Source organism: Pygocentrus nattereri, chromosome 5 (genome assembly GCF_015220715.1).
Source record: "Pygocentrus nattereri isolate fPygNat1 chromosome 5, fPygNat1.pri, whole genome shotgun sequence".
NCBI classification, from domain to species: domain Eukaryota; kingdom Metazoa; phylum Chordata; class Actinopteri; order Characiformes; family Serrasalmidae; genus Pygocentrus; species Pygocentrus nattereri.
This window is the reverse complement of record NC_051215.1, coordinates 15,335,071-15,354,065: the sequence shown is the minus strand read 5'-3', so window position 1 is coordinate 15,354,065 and position 18,995 is coordinate 15,335,071. Positions and strand designations below refer to the sequence as shown.

Below are 18,995 nucleotides of genomic sequence, written 5' to 3'. Positions count from 1 at the left end.
GCACTTTGTATTTTTTTCCTCACCCAAATAAATATTACATCAACAAAAATAGTTTTCTTAGCCATGTTCATGTGGAAATGATGTTAATCAAGTAAACTCATTCTGTGCCTGACATATAGGCCTACTGTCTGTGTGTTATGTAAGGCCTATTGCTTCTGCATATTTTCATAATTATAACATAGGAATGTTTAAAATAAAATGCCAAAATTTGCAGAAGCGGAGCACAGTGGTTGGTTTCCATGACTTCAGTGGATGAATCATTCAAGGCTGCATTATGTGTATTATGTAGGCCTGTAGTTTGTGTATACAGTATGCCCTTAATTAGATGCAGAGGTGTATAGAAAAAAAACAGTTCCCACAGGAAGTTGCTATGCTCTCATTATGCACTTCCTGCCATGTGTGGGATGTGACTATGGGCATGCTCAGTTTGCATAGCCCAGACACCCTATAGTTTACCACCTTAAAATAGACATACAGAAGAGGAAGAGGAGGGGTAGAGAGTGTGTACAGTATTCTGTGTGTTTGTGTATGTCTGTGTATGTGTGTGCCCACACAGCAGTTGTGGTAAAGCTGAGCTGGCAAGAAGGAAGTGATGTTCTCACCTTTATGAAGAGGCTGGGAGATAAATAGTGGCTCCTCCAGCGCACCACAGCATTTAATCTGCACTTTCATTCCAGCAGCATCACTGCCGCACTGCTGCCCATCTAACTGGATTTACTAGCTACAACTGCAAGAGAACAAAGGTAAGACACTAATATTAGCATCTTTTACCACATAATCATTAATGTGAGCTGTTTAACTGCCTTTGAAACAATTCAGTTTGGGCTGTGGACAAGTGCTTTCCACGTTTGACAAATGTATTATACCTTATTCAAATACAGTATAAGCTGTGAAACAGGTTTATTGTTATATATGGTAAACAGCTTAATGTGGTTACTCTGTGTTGCAGAATGAAGTTTGCCATTGTAATTCTCTGCCTGCTGGGAACAACCAGTGCTAATCCCGTAAGTGCCTAAGTCTTTCAATTAGAAATAATTAAATAAATAAAATATGACAATCCCTTAGCCGTAGTCCAGTTATTAACCCCTTTAAATTCCATGCTTCTTAGATTATAAGGCTTATTACTAAGTCACTACATAGATTTCAATAGAAACTGTCTTATTCTTTGGTTATAGAAATTGGGGCAGTCGTGGGCTGGAGGTTAGGGAACTGGCCCTGTGGCTTGCTGGTTTGATCCCCAGCACAGACAGCGCCGACAGTCCATGACTGAGGTGTCCTTGAGCAAGACACCTAACCCCCAATTGCTCCCCAGGTGCCGTGGATAGGGCGGCCCACCACTCCGGGCAAGTGTGCTCACTGCCCCCTAGTGTGTGTATTCACTAGTGTGTATGTGGTGTTTCACTTCAGGTATGGGTTAAATGCGAAGGTGGAATTTCCCTGTTTGTGGGATTTAAAAAGTGTCACTTAACTTATATAAGTTGGACTTGCCTGTGGCTATTTAAAATGTAATTTAAACAATTTCTCATTTTAATTTAGTAACTGGGATGTAAACACAGACATTCAGAGTGGTTTAATGTGAAATGGTGCACTGTAGAGAAGATTACCTATTCTGATTTCTTTACAGTCATGATGATAGGAACAAAAGATACCATAAAACAATGTCACAGATATCAAGCAGCAAATACACAACCATTTCATGTAATAACTTTATCTGAAGGAACTTTTAGAAGCATTTAAATAATGTCACTGTCTGGTTCCTATCACTATCCCTCTGAACTATTCTGACTTACCAAGCTACTCTAGAACTGAGGATTCCACATCAAACCACTATGAAGGACTTCACTTACATCTTAAATATTTAATGATGAAGACAGTTGTTAAAATCAGTGTAATTCCCATTTCCCACAAAAGGGGTTAGTTTAGGTGTTAATCCTATTAAACATAAAGGTGCCATGGGTAATGCCATAGAAGAACCAATTCTGGTTCCCTATAGAACCTTTTCAGTATAAAGAACCACTTTGAAGTTCAAAGACCTCCACATAATGTATAGTTCTTAAAGGTCCTTTATTTAGTATAGAACCTTTACATTATATGAGGTTACATCTCAAAGTTCTTTAGGGAACTAACAGTGGTTCTTCTATGGCATCGCTCCAACGAACCCCACTGGCACCCTTATTTTGGAGAGTGCACTATGAACCATTACTGTGATTACTACTCTGAAATTAATATACGTCATAAGTCATGTAGTTATTAGAGTGAGGACCTCTCATACAGACCTACAGGGTTCAAGAGGTTAATACAAATTATACATTTTAAGAAAGATGATCAAAAAATGTTTTTCTACTTGCTTTGGACAGATCTTATACAAAGTGACCACTGAGATGATGGAACATGCATCCAACTCTGTGAGTGATCCCAATTAATATATCACATATTGATGAATATGTTAACCCATTAATAATATTTTATAAGTACCTTATTTTCACAAGTGTATTAACAAGTGTTATTGGCTGTGCCGCAGACCTCATCAGTGTCTGAATCCTCTGAAGAAAGCGATACATCAGAACACAACGTAAGGGAATATTCTGACACAAGCTCAGTTGCAAAACAACAGTGCAAGACATTTGTATATATTTATATTGAAACAGAAATAAACAATTATACAACTAGATAATTATATTTCATCCTTTTTGTTACTCAGAGCTCACCGGAAAATACTTCTGAGAACAATGTAAGTGCAATTATATGATGACTCTGACACAGATATTAAAGTCCAAGGTCTTTAACATACAATTAATTTTGAGCATTTCTTCACAGACGTCAGAATCGCTGGAGTCTGCATCCGATGATCAGGTAAGCTTAAGCACTAAGCATCATCTAATAGCCAGAGAAGCAATAATTTCAACAATAAACAATCATTTGTTTCCTCTTCCGTAGACTTCAGACATGAGCCGGAGTCACTCCCTGGAAGCTCGGGTAAGTTGTCTTTACTCTGTTAGGTAGAAACTGATTTAAAGCTGGTTAAAAGTGATAGGCTCTCATTAGATCTCATGTTGACCCAGTTTGGCACAGGTGAGACAGGAATGACCACAGATGACAGCCAAGGCAGCCTGGAGAACATGCGCAAGGTAGGCAACATTAAGCAGCAAAATATATACTGACATAATCCTTCAAACATGGGGGTGAATGTGGGGTTTCGGAACGAGGTCAAACTCACAAACTCTAGTCTTTTTATTGACACATCTGCCCAATTATTTTTTGGTTTGTTTGTTTGCAATTTGCAGGGGTTTTGAAGTAATATGTAAACATCACTGAGTCTCAAAAACAATTATTCCCTACCCAGTCAATATGGTGCTGGTGCATATATAAAATCTAACCTACAAAAAGGTTTTAAATTCATTATTTAATTATAACACATCCAACTGTTCAATTTAGCTCCACCCATTCATACTGAGGTTCTAATGAGTGTTTCTCCTGGCTTTTTGGATGAGGCAATACAGGATAGCCAATCAGAAAAGAGCTAATACATATATCAGTCCTAAAGGTACAGTAACAAAACAGCCGGTTTAATTCTAAAGGATAAAGAGGTTTGAAAATGGTCATGTACAAATAAATTATGACCACTTTTTGGCACATAAAATCACACAAATATTATATCTGGACGTTGACAGAGTGACGAAATACACTCAATACATTCAAATTACAGAAACAGACTCACATCGTTGCACTGAATTTGAATTTGACCTCTCAGGGCTGTAAAATGAGCTGTTAGCATATTTTTTCAATTTCTGTTCCAACATTCAAGGTGCAATAGGAAATGAGAATAAACAACTTTATTCTTAAAAAACCTAAAGTGGGGCAGCTGGTTTAACCCCCTAAATCATTACAGACACTTAGATGTAAAATGTATAGTTTGTCCAAGTGTTCTTTGGCTTAAATGTGTAAATTTCTATATTAACTGGACCAAAATCATACCAGCCCACCGGGAATTCTCCCATTTCTCCTTGTTACCCTCTCTGGCATCCGGCATTGCAACTGATATCCCAGCTAGAAATATTTTTATACTAACAAAATTCTGAGAATATTATATACATGTTCTATTAAAGTTTGCAGCATATCCTCCCTTTCTTAAAGAGAGGATAGCGTTCTTTAAAACCGTCATCATGTAAAATAATCTGTGGCCCTGGCAACATCCACTAAAACATCCTCTGAATGTTCAGGTTAAACTTCACGTTTCAGTTAACACTTAACCTTATGGGAACATAATATGAAATGATAATCATCCTTAAAACTTTCTTTGAACATCAGATTAAAATGTTTTCTCTTTATTATATAAGTTATTATTATAACTTGAAGGTAACCTTAGTCAAAGTTGTGGGAATGTTCCCTGCTAGCTAACTGGGATAACATTAGCTAAAAACTGTAGCCTTCTTGAGGCCTAAATTTTCCCTAAACACCTGTCTATTCAAGACACTATAGTTTTCAGTCAGACTTTTGTTCATTTTACAGATAATAATATCTCTTACAGTGCCTGACACCTCATTAAATTTCTAAACAACTCAACATGGACTGAGGCAGTCTGCATGATGCTAACTGTTAACTGGCGGGGTAAACTGCGTTGCGTGGTGACTTTAGCAAAGATCCCACAGAGGCAATTCACAGTCTTCCTCCTTGCAGAGCTGGATTCATCTCATCAACGTCAAAGTGCTCAGCGAGGAGGACAAAGACACGACAGAGGACCTCTCCTCTAACAGCAGTGAATCTACAGAGAGTCAGGAGCAGCAAACCCACAGCAGCAGCAGCAGCAGCAGCAGCACAGAGTCCAGCAGCAAAGACAGCAGGGCTGTGGTGGACAGCAACGAGACCAGTGAGAGCAGAAGCAGCAACAGCAGTAGCAGCAACGAGAGCCGAGAGTCCAGCCACAGCACAGAGAGCAGGGAAAGCACAGAGAGCCGCTCGAAAGAGTGCCCGTCTGAGGCCGACAGCGATGAGTGCGACAGCGATGAATACGACTTCCACGACATCGGAGACGATGGAGCCAGTGAACCGCTGAACGGCTTCCGTACGCCCGATAACAATGACCATGAGGTTCTCTTTAAGAGATGACCAAATGTAACCTTTTAAGAAGATATGATTAACAGACAAAATACAGTTTGGAAATCCCTGCTGAGAGATATTAACAGGATAATTAAATGAATAAGAGGCAGTTAAAGCGGAATTCCACCACTTTTCTAGTCCACATTTCTGCATAAAGGAATTGTGGAAAGGTAAACAAAGTCATTTAGGATTTGGTGTGAAATAGCGTATTGCAGAACAACATACCCTAGGAACCAGTATGTAATGTTAGTGATAGCAAAATAGCGCTAAAATTTAAAAGCTTTCCTTGAGAGAACATTTAGAGGCATTCAGACATCTGGTTCCCATGACCACAAGTGTAAGCAGTTCTCACCCATATCAGCACCATTCTGAATGATTGTCTTTATATCTTAACATTTTTTTTAAATAGTACCAATTTGGGGAAAAAATTGGTGGAATTCCTCTTTAAAGGATGGTAGACCTATTAAACACAAATACAGCTTGTGGCACTGACGAATGACATGTAGTAGACAGTTTATTTTGGATTAATACATGTTACATTTATTACAGATTAGGCATTTGTAGCTTACTTGAGAGCATAGCAACTTCCTCTGGGAACTGTTTTTTGTTCTATACACCTCTGCATCTAATTAAGGGCATACTGTATACACAAACTACAGGCCTACATAATACACATAATGCAGCCTTGAATCTGCTCATGGGCTTTTCACACTTTCAGCAAGTTTCCATTACTTTGGACTTGCTCATTATTAATACTATAATATAATATGCCATACACTGGCATGTAAGAAGAAGAGTTGGTACAATCACCAGCCCTTAATTCTTTCTGATCATGCATCTCATGGTACCATTCTTTTCATTTTAGCTATTACATCTGAATGTAGTTATGAACGATATCTCAAGGGTTTCTCAAGTTTCAAATGTATTGAAACAGTGTATTTTTTTTGTTGCTGGAATACATTACAGCTATTTATTTTTAGTGTATTTTAGTTTAAATGTGTAACTTTACATGTCATTTTCATTACTGGAACTTGGCTACCATACCTCAATTGCAGTGTTAACTGTTGTTGAAATTGCACAGTATTTATTATTTACAGAATATCACTGTTTATTTTTAACAAAAACAACTCTGGCATCACATGGCTAATGATTCTGATGTCACCAAATAAACATTGATACAAACAAGCTGTGTGTCTTTGCCTCCACTTTGTCCAGCACTGCCATGATCTGTTTGCCTTCTCTATTTCTGTTCTGCATTCGTTCTCCATGCTGATGAAAGGATGTGGTAAATTATGTGGTTTCACTCTTACCTCTGCAAAGGTAAGCACAATTATGATCCTAAAATGATAGATTCCTTGGCGGTAATCCTTTAAATTCTTTATTCCACCTCAGACTAGGTCTTTATTTAAAACAGTCATTACCACTTAAGCTCGACTGACCTGCAAAATGTCTTCGCTTGAGTGTGGCTTGCTCAGTAAGTTCTGTTATGTCTTGACACATTTATAATAAGTAATAAACCCCGCTTATTGCAACATATACAAATTGTCCACCCATGACTTAGATAACTTAATAATGTACTTCTACTATTAGAGTCCCAACCTGACTGACACATAACCAGAGGTGAGTAGAGTAAACCCCAGGAAAGGTAAGTGAAAGTATGGTTACTTCTTGGAAATAATGACTGCAGTTAAAGTGAAAATACCTTTCCAAAAACTGAAGTACCAAAGGGACCAAGGCCTGGTGAATTCCACTGAAATTTCATAATGTCAGCATAATGTAATGAATCAGATGCAAAGTCAGTCAGAGTGGCATAATTTGAAATGATTCATTGTGGAGAAACTTAGCAACTCAGATTTCTTTATATTGGTGGTGATAGGAACCAGGGGTCACAGTGTCCACATCACAAATATAGCCATTTTATTTGCTATGCAACATGACCAGTGACCCTAGATGTGTCTAGTTTTTAGACGTAATGTTGGTAAAAGAAAAATAGTGGAAAGTCAGAAAGGTTTTCTCTGGGGACTACTTTGCCCAGAATGAATGGATTCCAAAAAGACCAAAAGCTTATATCAGAACTAAGGTAAAATAATGTTTCAGGCATCAGGCAGTGCAGTCATTATCATTTCATGTAGCTTTGAAACAATGAACATTTTAGACATCTGGTACCTAGTACCACCACTACGAACAATTATTTTTTTTTTATTTTAAATGCTGAACAGAAAACAAGATGCACAATGATAACATGGATAAAAATAAACCCTCAGTTGGTATACTGCCATTCACCATTCAGGCATAACATTATGACCACCTCCTTGTTTCTACGCTCATTGTCCATTTTGTCAGCACCACTTACTATATGTTTATCTGTTTTTCTGCATATTTTATAGCCCCCTTTTACTCTGTTCTTCAGTGGTCAGGAGCCCCATGGTCCCTCACAGAACAGGTACTATTTGGGTGGAGGATCATTCTTAGCACTGCAGTAACACTGATGTGGTGGTTGTGTGTTAGCGTGTGTTGCACTGGTCTGAGTAGATCAGATACAGCAGTGCTTCTTACACACACACACACACACACACACACATACACATACACATATATATATATATATATATATATATATATATATATATATATATATATATATATACATAAATACTCTGACCAGCCCATCTGGCACCAACAACCGTGCAATGTTCAAAGTCACTTAAATCACATTTCCTTCCCATTCTCATGCTCTGTTTGCACTTCATCAAATTGTCTTGACCACCTCTACATGCGTCCATGTGATTGGCTGATTAGATATTTGTGTTAACAAGCAACTGAACAGGTGTACCTAATAAAGTGGCTGGTGAGTGTGTATGTATGTGTATGTATATATATATATATATATATATATATATATATATATATATATATATATATATATATATATATATATATATATATATATACACACAACACACACACAGTTTGTACACTGCAGGGGGCACTGGAGCCTATCCCAGTATTCACTGGGTGGAAGGCAGGTTACGCCCTGGACAGGCCGCCAGTCCAGGGCAGACAGACAGACATATATACTCACACACACATTTACACCTAGCATTAATTTAGAGTCTCCAATTCACCTGACTCCATGTCTTTGGACTGTGGGAGGAGACTCAGACAGACATGAGGAGAACATACGAACTCTGCTCAGTAAGGACTCTGGTTGCACAGCCATCACGTAATAAGTCTTTAGGTAGTAACATTACTCAGAAGATCCGGCTCAATAGGTCTCAAATGCAGAATCAAAATTATACTGACGGAGATATGATGACAGACAACAGTAGAGTTTTGAGGTCTCTTTGAATGCTCTTTTCAGCTCACTCATAATTATCAGATTCATTTCCACCAAGCTCTCTAAAGCTTTCACAGTACAGCTTGAAGTACATGAAAACGAGTAAATGGAACAAGGTACTTCCCACCTCCGGCAATAACAATTATATGGTTATTTTTTTCAAATGTAAAATTTCAAAGTCTTATTTCGAGCCGTTAAATGGCCAGGGCCCTCCAGCGGGCCTGAAGTTTTATTATACACATATATAACCTAAGAATACCTCAACCAGTTTGCATTGAGGTCTTTGTAGTTACAGAATAATAAGCTTTAGTATGTAATAAGCCTGGGATTTTAAGGGGTCAGGGTTATAAGGTATTTATATAGGGACACTTTTTTTTCCTTTTTTTTTTTTTGCACCACGTTTTCCTCAGTACCAAGAATTTAAAGAATGTGCTTGTGTTCTTGGGAAGAACATTCACATTGAAAGTCCCAATGCAAGAACACTTTTTTTCAAAAATCCAAAATAATGAGAATACACCTTTTAGTCTGTACGTCTGTTGTGAGATGTTATTGGTAGTCAACTGAGTGTCCTCATTTATTTTCATTCAAATTAGCAAACACTTCACAACTCTATATATCAATTCTCATGTCTTCCTCTTTTTCAGAAGTAGTGTACATGCCTAAAAAAGTTCCTCAATGGTTCTTATCTTAGACATATACTTCTGGGAAAATTCTTGAACTGGTATAGAACTAGGGCTGCAAACAAAAAGCAGATTTTGATAGTCGATTATTCATGTGAATTAATAAATAATCAATGAATTAAAAAAACCCTGCAGTCATCAAACATACTTGATTCAGCTCATCAGCTAATAAGCAAGGGGTTAGTTTGTGAGCGTTAGATGAGTGTAAGCACTAATGTCCGCAGCACTTTGACCCAGTTTAACATGACTGATTCAATGTGCTAGCTTTTTATAACATTTAAAGTGCGAGTTTACTATACAAGCTATGTGTGAATAGGTTTACAGGACAAGCAGATAGCATTTTTTCAAGCAAATGCTCTATTAACAAAATAGTTTATAACAAATTGATACACCAAAACATTATAAGGGCTTGCAAGAGTCCTTATTATATATTCCAGTGACACCAGCATGGAGAGAAAGTGACTGTTTACTGATCATTCTGCTGCTTCGCAATCAACACCAGCACATTTTCTTTTCTGGTGGTCAAAGGTAACAATGTACTTCCACTGATAGCTAAGTCAGATTTGCATAATTTGTACGTGACTACTTGTGTGCTCCCTAGTTTGCATCCTTCTTAACTTTTAGTCATAATTGTTCTTTTCCTTTCACCAAATGCTTAGGTATGCATACAGGCACAACTGTATGAGTGAACTGCTACCCATTCCAGGCTAAGTTGTTAACCCACTCTGGGCTGGACGTCACTAATTGACAACAGAAATATTTTTCATAGGGTTTTTACTGAAGATGTCAAATTAATGTTTCGGCCTTAATGTTCTTTAAACCTGTAAAAGGCCCGTCCCATTCGCACATCTTGCACTCACTGAAAGGTTCTCAAACTAAATATGGTTCTTCTGCTATGTTTTTTTCCTTAGAGTACTTTTGGCACTTTTATTTTTAAGAGCACATTTAAAATTTAAAAAAGACAAAAAAACTACAGCTCACCTCCTCCACCATCTCCATGGTCTCACGGGATTTTCACATGGTTCTCACGTGCAAACAACTGATGCATACAAGTATTTGCACAAGATCAATAACATTTCCACATATTTCACCTACACTTCTAATCATACATACAATCTGGAGTGAGTGAGTCTAATAGAACACACAAGAATGCATGGTGAGAAACAACAAAAGGTTTTTTTTAGGATCTTAACATTCAAGCCAGGTTAGCTTTGGTTTGCTTTATTGTTTGGTTTGGTTTATTCCACTGAGGAAAAAAAAAATTGCGCGTTCAAGGTAATACTTTTTTTGTAAATCATCTATAATTTTCAATATAAAGATAAAAAGCGACTCAGTCAAAAACAAATATTTCCTTCTTAAATGCATGCCTTTGCAGAGCACCACAAGATGGTAGCAAAGCTCATAAACACCACAAACGTCAGGGGGACTTTCTGCAGCTTCATCTACCGCTGTGCCTGGCAAGGACATAAAAGATTCTGTTAATATGGAGAATTGTGGCACAGACATTGTAAGTTTGCTAATTACAGTATAATTAAAATGACTGTTTTATAGGGCAATCTTCAGATGCTAAAGTAAGCACTATCGTCATTTACAGTCTAGACATTGTGTGATTCAAGATAATGAAAGGCATTATGTGGCTATTATGTAAACCCATGGTTCTCAGCTCTAGCCCTGGGAGCCCCCTGCAATGCACAGTCTTGTGTTCTTCTCTGCTTTAATACACCTCTTGCAACCCTTGATAATCAACAGATGTGTTGAGCAGGGAAAATTTACAATTGCAGTGCAGTGGAGGTCCAGGATTGAAGTTGAGGACCATGGATTTAGACTAATTTTCATTCCATTTCTAGGCAGATATGGATTCAAAAATGTGGTAGATGTGGGAGAAGATGAAGATTAATCATTCACATTAAGAAATAACAATACATTCAGCATTTGTTGGTGTATAATATGCACATGAATAATTAGTTGGTGTCTACCATGAAAACAATATGTAGGTTATGCAGTTATAGGAGTGAGAAATTTAAGTGTTGGCCCATTTACGGACCGTGAAGGTCAGTTTCCTGGACATAAAATAAGCCTAGCCCTTGACTACTTTCTTCTTTCACTGGAGAATATCCATTCAGAGTGCTGGTAAGCCTTAATTCGTCCCCAAAAAACTGACCTTTAGAGTTTAAGCAGTCAAGAAATTACAATAAATGCACAGTTTGGTGATTAATAATGAATAGAAGACGGTGGACAGAAAGTTTAGAGCAATAACGCAGAAAAAATGAATGGCTAGACTCAAATGTTGTTATTCATGGCTAGAACACATACTTGTACATACCTGCAGTGCTAGACTGATCAGGCAATACAGTGTAGTAAATTGCGCCCACTTGGCATTCAAACAGGGTTTACTGATGTTTACTGTAGGTTTACTGTATGCAGGTTTAATAGGAATTGTAAAGTCATACAAATGTACATTCAAACTTGTACAAACTTTGTCATTGGTGATAGCACCTACTTAACACTGCTTCATAATATGTATTGTTTATAAAAGAACATACTAGTGTTTTCTAGAGTCAATTTGGTACACTATAGTACTCTAGTGCTAATACTCATTCTTTATTACTATATAAAGGTACTATAGTGCTTTCTGTTGGAAACAGCCTGCTATAGCATATAAATTAATATTGTATTCATACATTTAAGATCTTCTTCATTTTACGCAATCATTGTTTTGGAGCAAAAGAAACAAACCCACTCATTTTGGCTTGTAACAGAGTGAAAAATGTTCCTTTGAGCACTTTCTGCTGTCTTTAAGAACACAATAAAACTGTTGTAAACAAAGTGTCCCAAAAACCACATAGACCAAGGCTGCAATGTTTTGAATTGCACTTTTTTCTAGGGAGTTTCAAGTCCTTCCGTTCCCACTCAGGACTTGTGAACCGATGCACATAAGAGTTTTGAAATGCTGAAGTCACATTCAAACAGCAGGATTTGCCCTATAAACTGAAATCAGTGACTAGTTTCCACATGTGGACAGAGCTCCAGATGACTTAATCTCCGAAGTGTCCCTCATTTCCATCCTCCAGCTCAGCTAATGTCAGCCTCTAGCCCCCACATAAACTTAGAGGAAGAGTTGGGAAATTTCTGCGCAGGCGCAGTGAGCTCTTCTAGCCAGCAGTGCAAATCGACGAAAAAAAGTGAAAAATGCCTGAAAATTCTCAAGATTAGTCGAGGTATCTGTGGTTTAAACGTAAAAGACGAACGCTCACAAAGCAGAAAGAAGTCCGAAGCTGAAGTTTTTCGCCAGGTTTTTACTCGAATTTTCCGTCCCATATTAAATGATGCAGGAGTGTAAATGCTGCACCATTTAAGGTGGAACGGAAAATTCGAAAAAAGAAGTCAATTTCAGTGCTTTGAGGGGAGCTGTCACCGAACTGAAGTGGAGTACGAGGAAAAAAAGAAAAGAAAAAAGAGCTAGGCGAGATGGGGAAGGGGAAGTCCCTCAGGAAATCCCCAAGTGGCGAACATAATTTCGAAATTGAAAACTCTGACCTTCTGTCTTACAAGACATGTGTGAGTCCACGAAGATCAGCCTGAGAGCACGGCAGTCAAAATCTCTTAGATTTATGGAGTAAGTTCCTACGAGGCCCTACGAGTTTATCGGCGTTTTCTATCAGACACATCTACACACGGCCATGGATCACGTTAAGCAGGAGGACGACGTTACCAAACTGCGGAGCTGCTCGACCCTCAACACGTTCTATCACGAAACTCAACAGGAGATCGCCAGTTTAGGCCAGCAGATTTTCGCCAAAGATGGGATTATAGCTGAGTTAAAGGGGCGGTTGGCCAAATACGAGAGAAATTGTGTCATCGAAGGAGAAGACCCTTACGTCGTTGGACCGTCCAAGTCCCTGGTGGACAGCTTGTGTAAAGAAATTCGTAAATTAAAGCAAAAACTGAAAGACACTGAAATGGACGCAGCCCAAAAACTGGATTCCAGCAAAAGAGTAAGTATTATGTGTTTAAAAAAAAAAAAAAAGTAAATACAGGAATAATAAATGTGTTCCCGTGTTAATATTAGAGTAAATATACTACATAATCACTACAGCTTACTCCAGGATTTTACACAGGTATTATAGAAATATGAAAATATTAGGTTATTATGGAAGTATTATAGAGCACTATACTATTATAATAATGAATTATTAAATCAGTAGTTTTAATAATTGTTATTATGATCTTTTATGTAACATATTCCTCACTTTCGGTGCTAATTTGTTACGTTATTTACATTTTTTTTATTACATTAAGTTTTTAAAAGCCAAAAAACCCTAAACATTCCATCTACTTTAAGAACGATATTCTGTGGTTGCATATAAGAGTTCTGTTTTTACACGAAATTGAAGACGTCTAATGCTGTTGTATTATGTTTCCAAAATATATAAAAAGATAACAAAAAAATCATTCTAAGATCAAATGCTCACTAAATATTTATAAATCATACTACTGATGCTTTGGGCAAACTGTGCCTTGTGGGGAAGACAAGAGTCCCACCTGAGAGGCTGTCGGCCCCTTTGCAGTATGGGTAATGTAGTTGAAAGCTCATCCTCTGCTCATCCTGCCCTGCTTCCTTTAGGAGATCCAGGGGCTGCAGCACAAGCTGAGAGAAAAGGAGCAGGAGCTGGAGAGCATCCGGCAGCGGCCTGAGTATGAAAAGGACCAAGAGATCCAGCATCTACGCTCCATTCTGGCTGAACGGGACCGGGCTCAAGCCACCAAGGATGTTCTCTGTAACTCCCTGGCGGAAGAAGCAGGGCAGCTGAAAGCACAGCTGGGGACCACTGTCCGAATCTGCCAGGACCTGCTAGGGAGGCTGGAGAAGGAGAAGAACAGAGCAACCAATACTGAGCACAAGGCACAGAGCAATGAGGTGTGTGATGCTCAAGTAAATGTGGTACAGTGACTATGGACTACACACTGAAAAAGCATGGAATTTGCATGATTGAATCACTTCCTGTGAATACTGTGTATTGTGTCAACACAATAGCCGTCAAAAGTAAATGGAAAGATAATATATATTTTATTCATGTACGTATTTGAATCAAATGAGTTAAATGCATTACTGTTTTAAGTGTGTCCAGTGTCCAGTTTTGAACCTTTGTGTGAAAAGAATCCATTGAACTGACCTTAGGTCAGTTCTGCCAACATGTATTTCAGTACAGGTTGCGAGACACTTTGGCATTTTTTTGTTTTTTGTTAGATTTTGGGAAATTTACATACTCAAATCCTCTTTGTCCTTTCACCAGATGATTGATTCATCAGAGGCTGCTAACCTGAGCACCATGGTCAACAAACTACAGGAGGAGAACCAGCAGCTCAAAAAGAGAGTGGCTTATGTAAGACCCACTTTTAGACTTCATGACAAGTGTTCATGGACAAAAGTAGCTCTAAGCAATGCTGTTGCAGAGAAATGCATAAATAGATGATACTGTACATATACTATGTTCAGATACGCAAAAATAAGTGCATTCCTTTCATTAGTCCTCTGCTTCTGATTCCTCCTCAGGTGGAAAACCTGAACTCAAAGTGGCAGAAATATGACTTGAGCCGAGAGGAGTACGTGAAAGGGCTGTGCCTGAAACTGAAGGAGTGTAACGGCCTGGCCAGCTCTGGGTCCCCGCTGAGTCCAGCCACAGCAGCAACTGGCAGTACAGTTTTATTTCAGCAGGAAATCAGCCGTCTGAATGGCCTGCTGGAGGAGAAGATCCTGGAATGTGAGAGGCTGAGCCGAGAAAAAGACGACTGCGCACTAAAGGACCGTGAGCGCATTCAGATGCTGGAGCAACAGGTCAATAACAATGAAACAATCATTTTGCTTTGATCATTACACCAAACACAACTACTGCAGTGATGAACACTCATAAATGATTCTAGTCAGTAGGATTGTTATTGTTGTAAAACAATAAGACCTTTTTTTCTCTTGGCCTGGAATGAGAGGAACCCCTTTAACTTTGGTCTCGTTATTCAGTCATAAGTCATAAGACATTATTTAATGACTATTTCACGTTATTTAAGAAACTTTTATGAAATTAATGAGTTAGATTTGTGGTTTTATAAGTGTGAGGAATTGAAGTGTAGGCCCACATATGGACCCTTAGAGTTGAAAGGGTTTGAGCCCATCTTTTTTTCTGTCTTTTCTTCAGTTTACAGTCTAACTGAAGCTGAGGGGAGTCGACATGTCAACATATCTTTGTGCTCTTTTCCAGGTTCTGGCCTATATTGAAGACTTCAAGTCAGAGAGAGCAGACAGAGAAAGGGCACAGGGCAAAATCCTGGACCTTCAAGACGAAGTGGGACGCCTCCAGCTTCAAATTCACACACAGGCAAGCCAGTCAGCATCTTTTTGAACGCACCAAAACATTACAAGACGAGAACATGTTTTAAAAATATGGGGTTATGTGCATAAACATTATGCATAGCATAGTTAACATATGCATAGCGTAATGTTCACACCATTCACCTTTTTCCCATTCTTACTTCACATATTTCAGACCTGTGTTTTGTTATTCTTTCCTCTGGCATAAATTTGTGTGTGCTTACAAATAACATTTGTGCCTTGGGTTTTTTTTTAACCCAGAATGCCCGAGAAGCCCAATCAACACGACGGCTCCACATCAGCTTGAAAAAACCATCTCGCAAGCAAACAGAAACGGCAGAACCATTACTTAGGAACAGTCCTCCAGAGTCAAGTACCAAACGAACGGTCAGTCATTCACCAGCACAGGGACTCACTGAGCTGCAGTGTCCGCGGTGCCTGACCACGTACGATGAAAAACACACGGCTGAATATATGAACCACTGGGAGGAATGTGCCAAGCTGTGAACTCTGCATAGACTTTTGTTGCATGGTACTCAGAGAAGATGACAAAAATGCACTACAGAAGTGTTCGGAAGGTTTGAACAGAGGCCTTCCTGAAGATCGAGGTATGTCTGCATGTGACGGCCGGAGAGCTTGGAAGACATTGATATTCAGCAGTCTTGTTGGTGGCCTTGAGTGGTGTTACGGTTTTCTAAAAGATAGCTGACCTTTGCCTCTAGATTGGAATAAATCCTCATATTTGACGTTCATCAGCTATTTTTGGGATTCAGTCTGACGCAGGAATCTGATTGGGAAAGATCAGAGCAGTGGTTCTCAAGCTCAACCAGTCTATGTTTTTGTTCTAACTCAGCTCCCCAACACAACTGAACCAGGTATGTTCCTGATAGCTTCAGTTGTGTTGGAAGCTGGTTTAGAGCAAAAATGTGTACTGGAGGCCCTGAGGACTGGTTTTAACCACTGGTGTAGAGGAACTGGCTTTTGACATCAGGCACGTAGCCAGTAAAAATGTTCTGTGACTTAAGATGGGGCATTCCTGATTCAAGGAATTACTTGGTCACTGGTCATAGGGTCCAAATACCTGCACAGCACAAACCTAGTGAAAGAATCTCACACCAAAAATGTAATATATTTACATTATTTTGCAATATATTCAGTGTAGAGTTTAGAATATATTAATAATATATTGCAAAATATTCCATTTTTACTTGGTATGTGATCAAGAGCTCTATTTTTAATGCTAACTGTTGAATTTTTGCATTCTGGCCTGCTGAATTAGATGGAGATCACATAGAACTGTTTCAAATTCAGATTTTTTCTGCCACGTGTTCATTTGATCCGAGTGTTTTTTTTTTCCAGAAATGAATGCTTATGACTTGTCAGATGGACACACACATATTGGTCACCTGATATACCTCAATGAGCATGTTTTGTTTGTTAAATTGTGAACTCATAGCACTTTCTTCTTATTTTAACATTTCTATTTTGTCAAAATGAGTAATAAAAGCAATATTATGCATAAGCTTTCATAAAGGTAGAGTGTAAAACATCCATATTTTCCTTGTCATGGTGCTAATTTTAATGTTTTAAATATTGTACAGTTTCTGTGTATTCATTTTTGTGTTGTGTTATGTAAGTTATATTATTTGTTTAAGGCTTATCACATAAACCCCCTGATTTAAGTTCCATTGGAAGAGGAAAGAAATATACAGCAACATGGCTTACAGTATTATTATTAATAACCTCATGTAATCTGATATACACCCCTAAAAATCTGTCTTACATCAAATAAGTCGTAGTATTGCCATATAACTTTTATCACTCTCAGTCTCACAGGGTTCTTTTGACTGTTAGGTACTTGCCATTCAGTCGCCTCTACAGTAGAAAACATTCTGGTTTTAAGTAAGAAAGGAAGTTCCCTACATCCTGGTGAGATGAGACATGAAAGCGTCAAGTCTCAGACTGTGTGACAAAATGGCCTCTGACTTCAGCATGTTTTGAAGCTAGCATATCAACTGACATACAACCAAAACAACAAAAAAGTAGAAAACAAATTTAAAGTTTTATTTTTTTAATAAAATATTTGAATTTTCAGAACATGTGTGTATCATTTTGTTACTGTCTTTATATTTAAATTTACCGTTACAGCCTTTAGCACATGCTCTGATCCAGAGAGACTTACAAAAGTGCTTTGTTGTCCAAACCATCCTTGAGCTATGACACTGCCAGAACCAAGACTCTGTGTGGATACCTAGAAACACAATGCAGAGATAAGACGTAGCAGAAGTGCTAGATTAGTGCTCTTTTTCCTTATATTATGTACCGTGTTTATGTGTGGTGATAGCTCTAGCTATGAGCTATGTGTTTGGCAGTTATGGGGAAAAATAGCCACTGAAATAGTTGTGTGATGATGATGATAAGGTCATGTGACAATGTGCATGAGTCTCTTGTCATAGATTTGTCCCAAGGGATCTGAAAGAAAGGGAGTATGACTACGCCTGTGTTTTGGAAAGCCCCTTCCCAAACAGCACTGAATGGCCATGCTGTAACTGCAGTAGATTTTCAGCTGTCCTCCAGGCTTGGAATGAACAGCAGAGTGAAGTAGCAGGCAGCTGAGGGACAGAAGGCTTGAGGCAGCTATTTAAAGGAGAGCCGGATGAGGCGCCAAACAAGGCTGGCTAGCGTGTATTTAGAAGTGTGGCTACATATACGTGCCCTCATGTGTTACCAGACTAGTTTATATACACATATATGTGAGTCCCTAACATAGGTTTCTGCTGATATGCATGATAAAAAAAGAATATTTATTCCTTTATTCCTTTATTTATTTATTTATTTATTTATTTACAATATACAACCAAAGCATTCAGTGGATAGATTTTAGTAATAGTAATCTATTGGAATTGCACAATGAGCACAAAACCTTGTAAATACTGCATGATACTGTATGAATCACTATACTAAAACATTTTGAAAAATTAAGGTCTTACTCTTACGCAAAATGGCACAATATATATCGCTGATGTCGGAAGAAAATCTCCAAAATGGTACCTAGAGGAGAAGGAAAAAACCTACCTTACTTTTAATGTAAGTCAATGGAGCCATTTTTTGGAATCATTTTGAGTTATTTTGGGTCATTTCTTTTGGTCCATTCATCATGCAATTTACAACCAATGTAAAGAGCAACAGATACTTTCAAATTTTGTCTAAGACTGAAAAATGGAGATACAAGCTTTTCTTCCGACATCGGTGATATGTGTATAATTTTGAAGGGACACTTTTCATTTTGTTGCCATGTGGCAACAACATGTGACAACTGCAGTGTGCAATGCGTACAGTAGGACTAAACCAATACACTTCTCTTTGGCATAGCCGTCATGATCAGCCAAGCATAAAAAAAAAACATTAGCATCACAGCCACTTACAGACACTGTCCAAAAAAATTATTTTATACAGTAATATAATTTTATAGATACATTTTATGAATATTTTTCCCCTTTTCTGTGAAGTTACCATT

The 18,995-nt window shown here is 38.2% G+C and overlaps 2 protein-coding genes across 2 annotated transcripts; both read left to right on the top strand.

The window, feature by feature from the left end:
- Nucleotides 1-553: 553 nt before the first annotated feature.
- scpp1 (secretory calcium-binding phosphoprotein 1) lies at nt 554-6,275 on the top strand. The gene is made up of 9 exons (XM_017701401.2): nt 554-743; nt 950-1,004; nt 2,358-2,405; nt 2,522-2,572; nt 2,702-2,731; nt 2,818-2,853; nt 2,938-2,976; nt 3,063-3,128; nt 4,678-6,275. Exons 2-9 carry the CDS (start codon nt 951-953, stop codon nt 5,104-5,106), a joined length of 753 nt encoding a protein of 250 aa, XP_017556890.1. The 5' UTR covers nt 554-743; nt 950; the 3' UTR covers nt 5,107-6,275.
- A 6,011-nt stretch (nt 6,276-12,286) lies between these two features.
- Nucleotides 12,287-17,575, top strand: tnip2 (TNFAIP3 interacting protein 2). Its single transcript, XM_017701459.2, has 6 exons — nt 12,287-13,109; nt 13,739-14,032; nt 14,409-14,498; nt 14,669-14,950; nt 15,369-15,485; nt 15,740-17,575. Exons 1-6 carry the CDS (start codon nt 12,795-12,797, stop codon nt 15,983-15,985), a joined length of 1,344 nt encoding a protein of 447 aa, XP_017556948.1. The 5' UTR covers nt 12,287-12,794; the 3' UTR covers nt 15,986-17,575.
- Nucleotides 17,576-18,995: the final 1,420 nt, after the last annotated feature.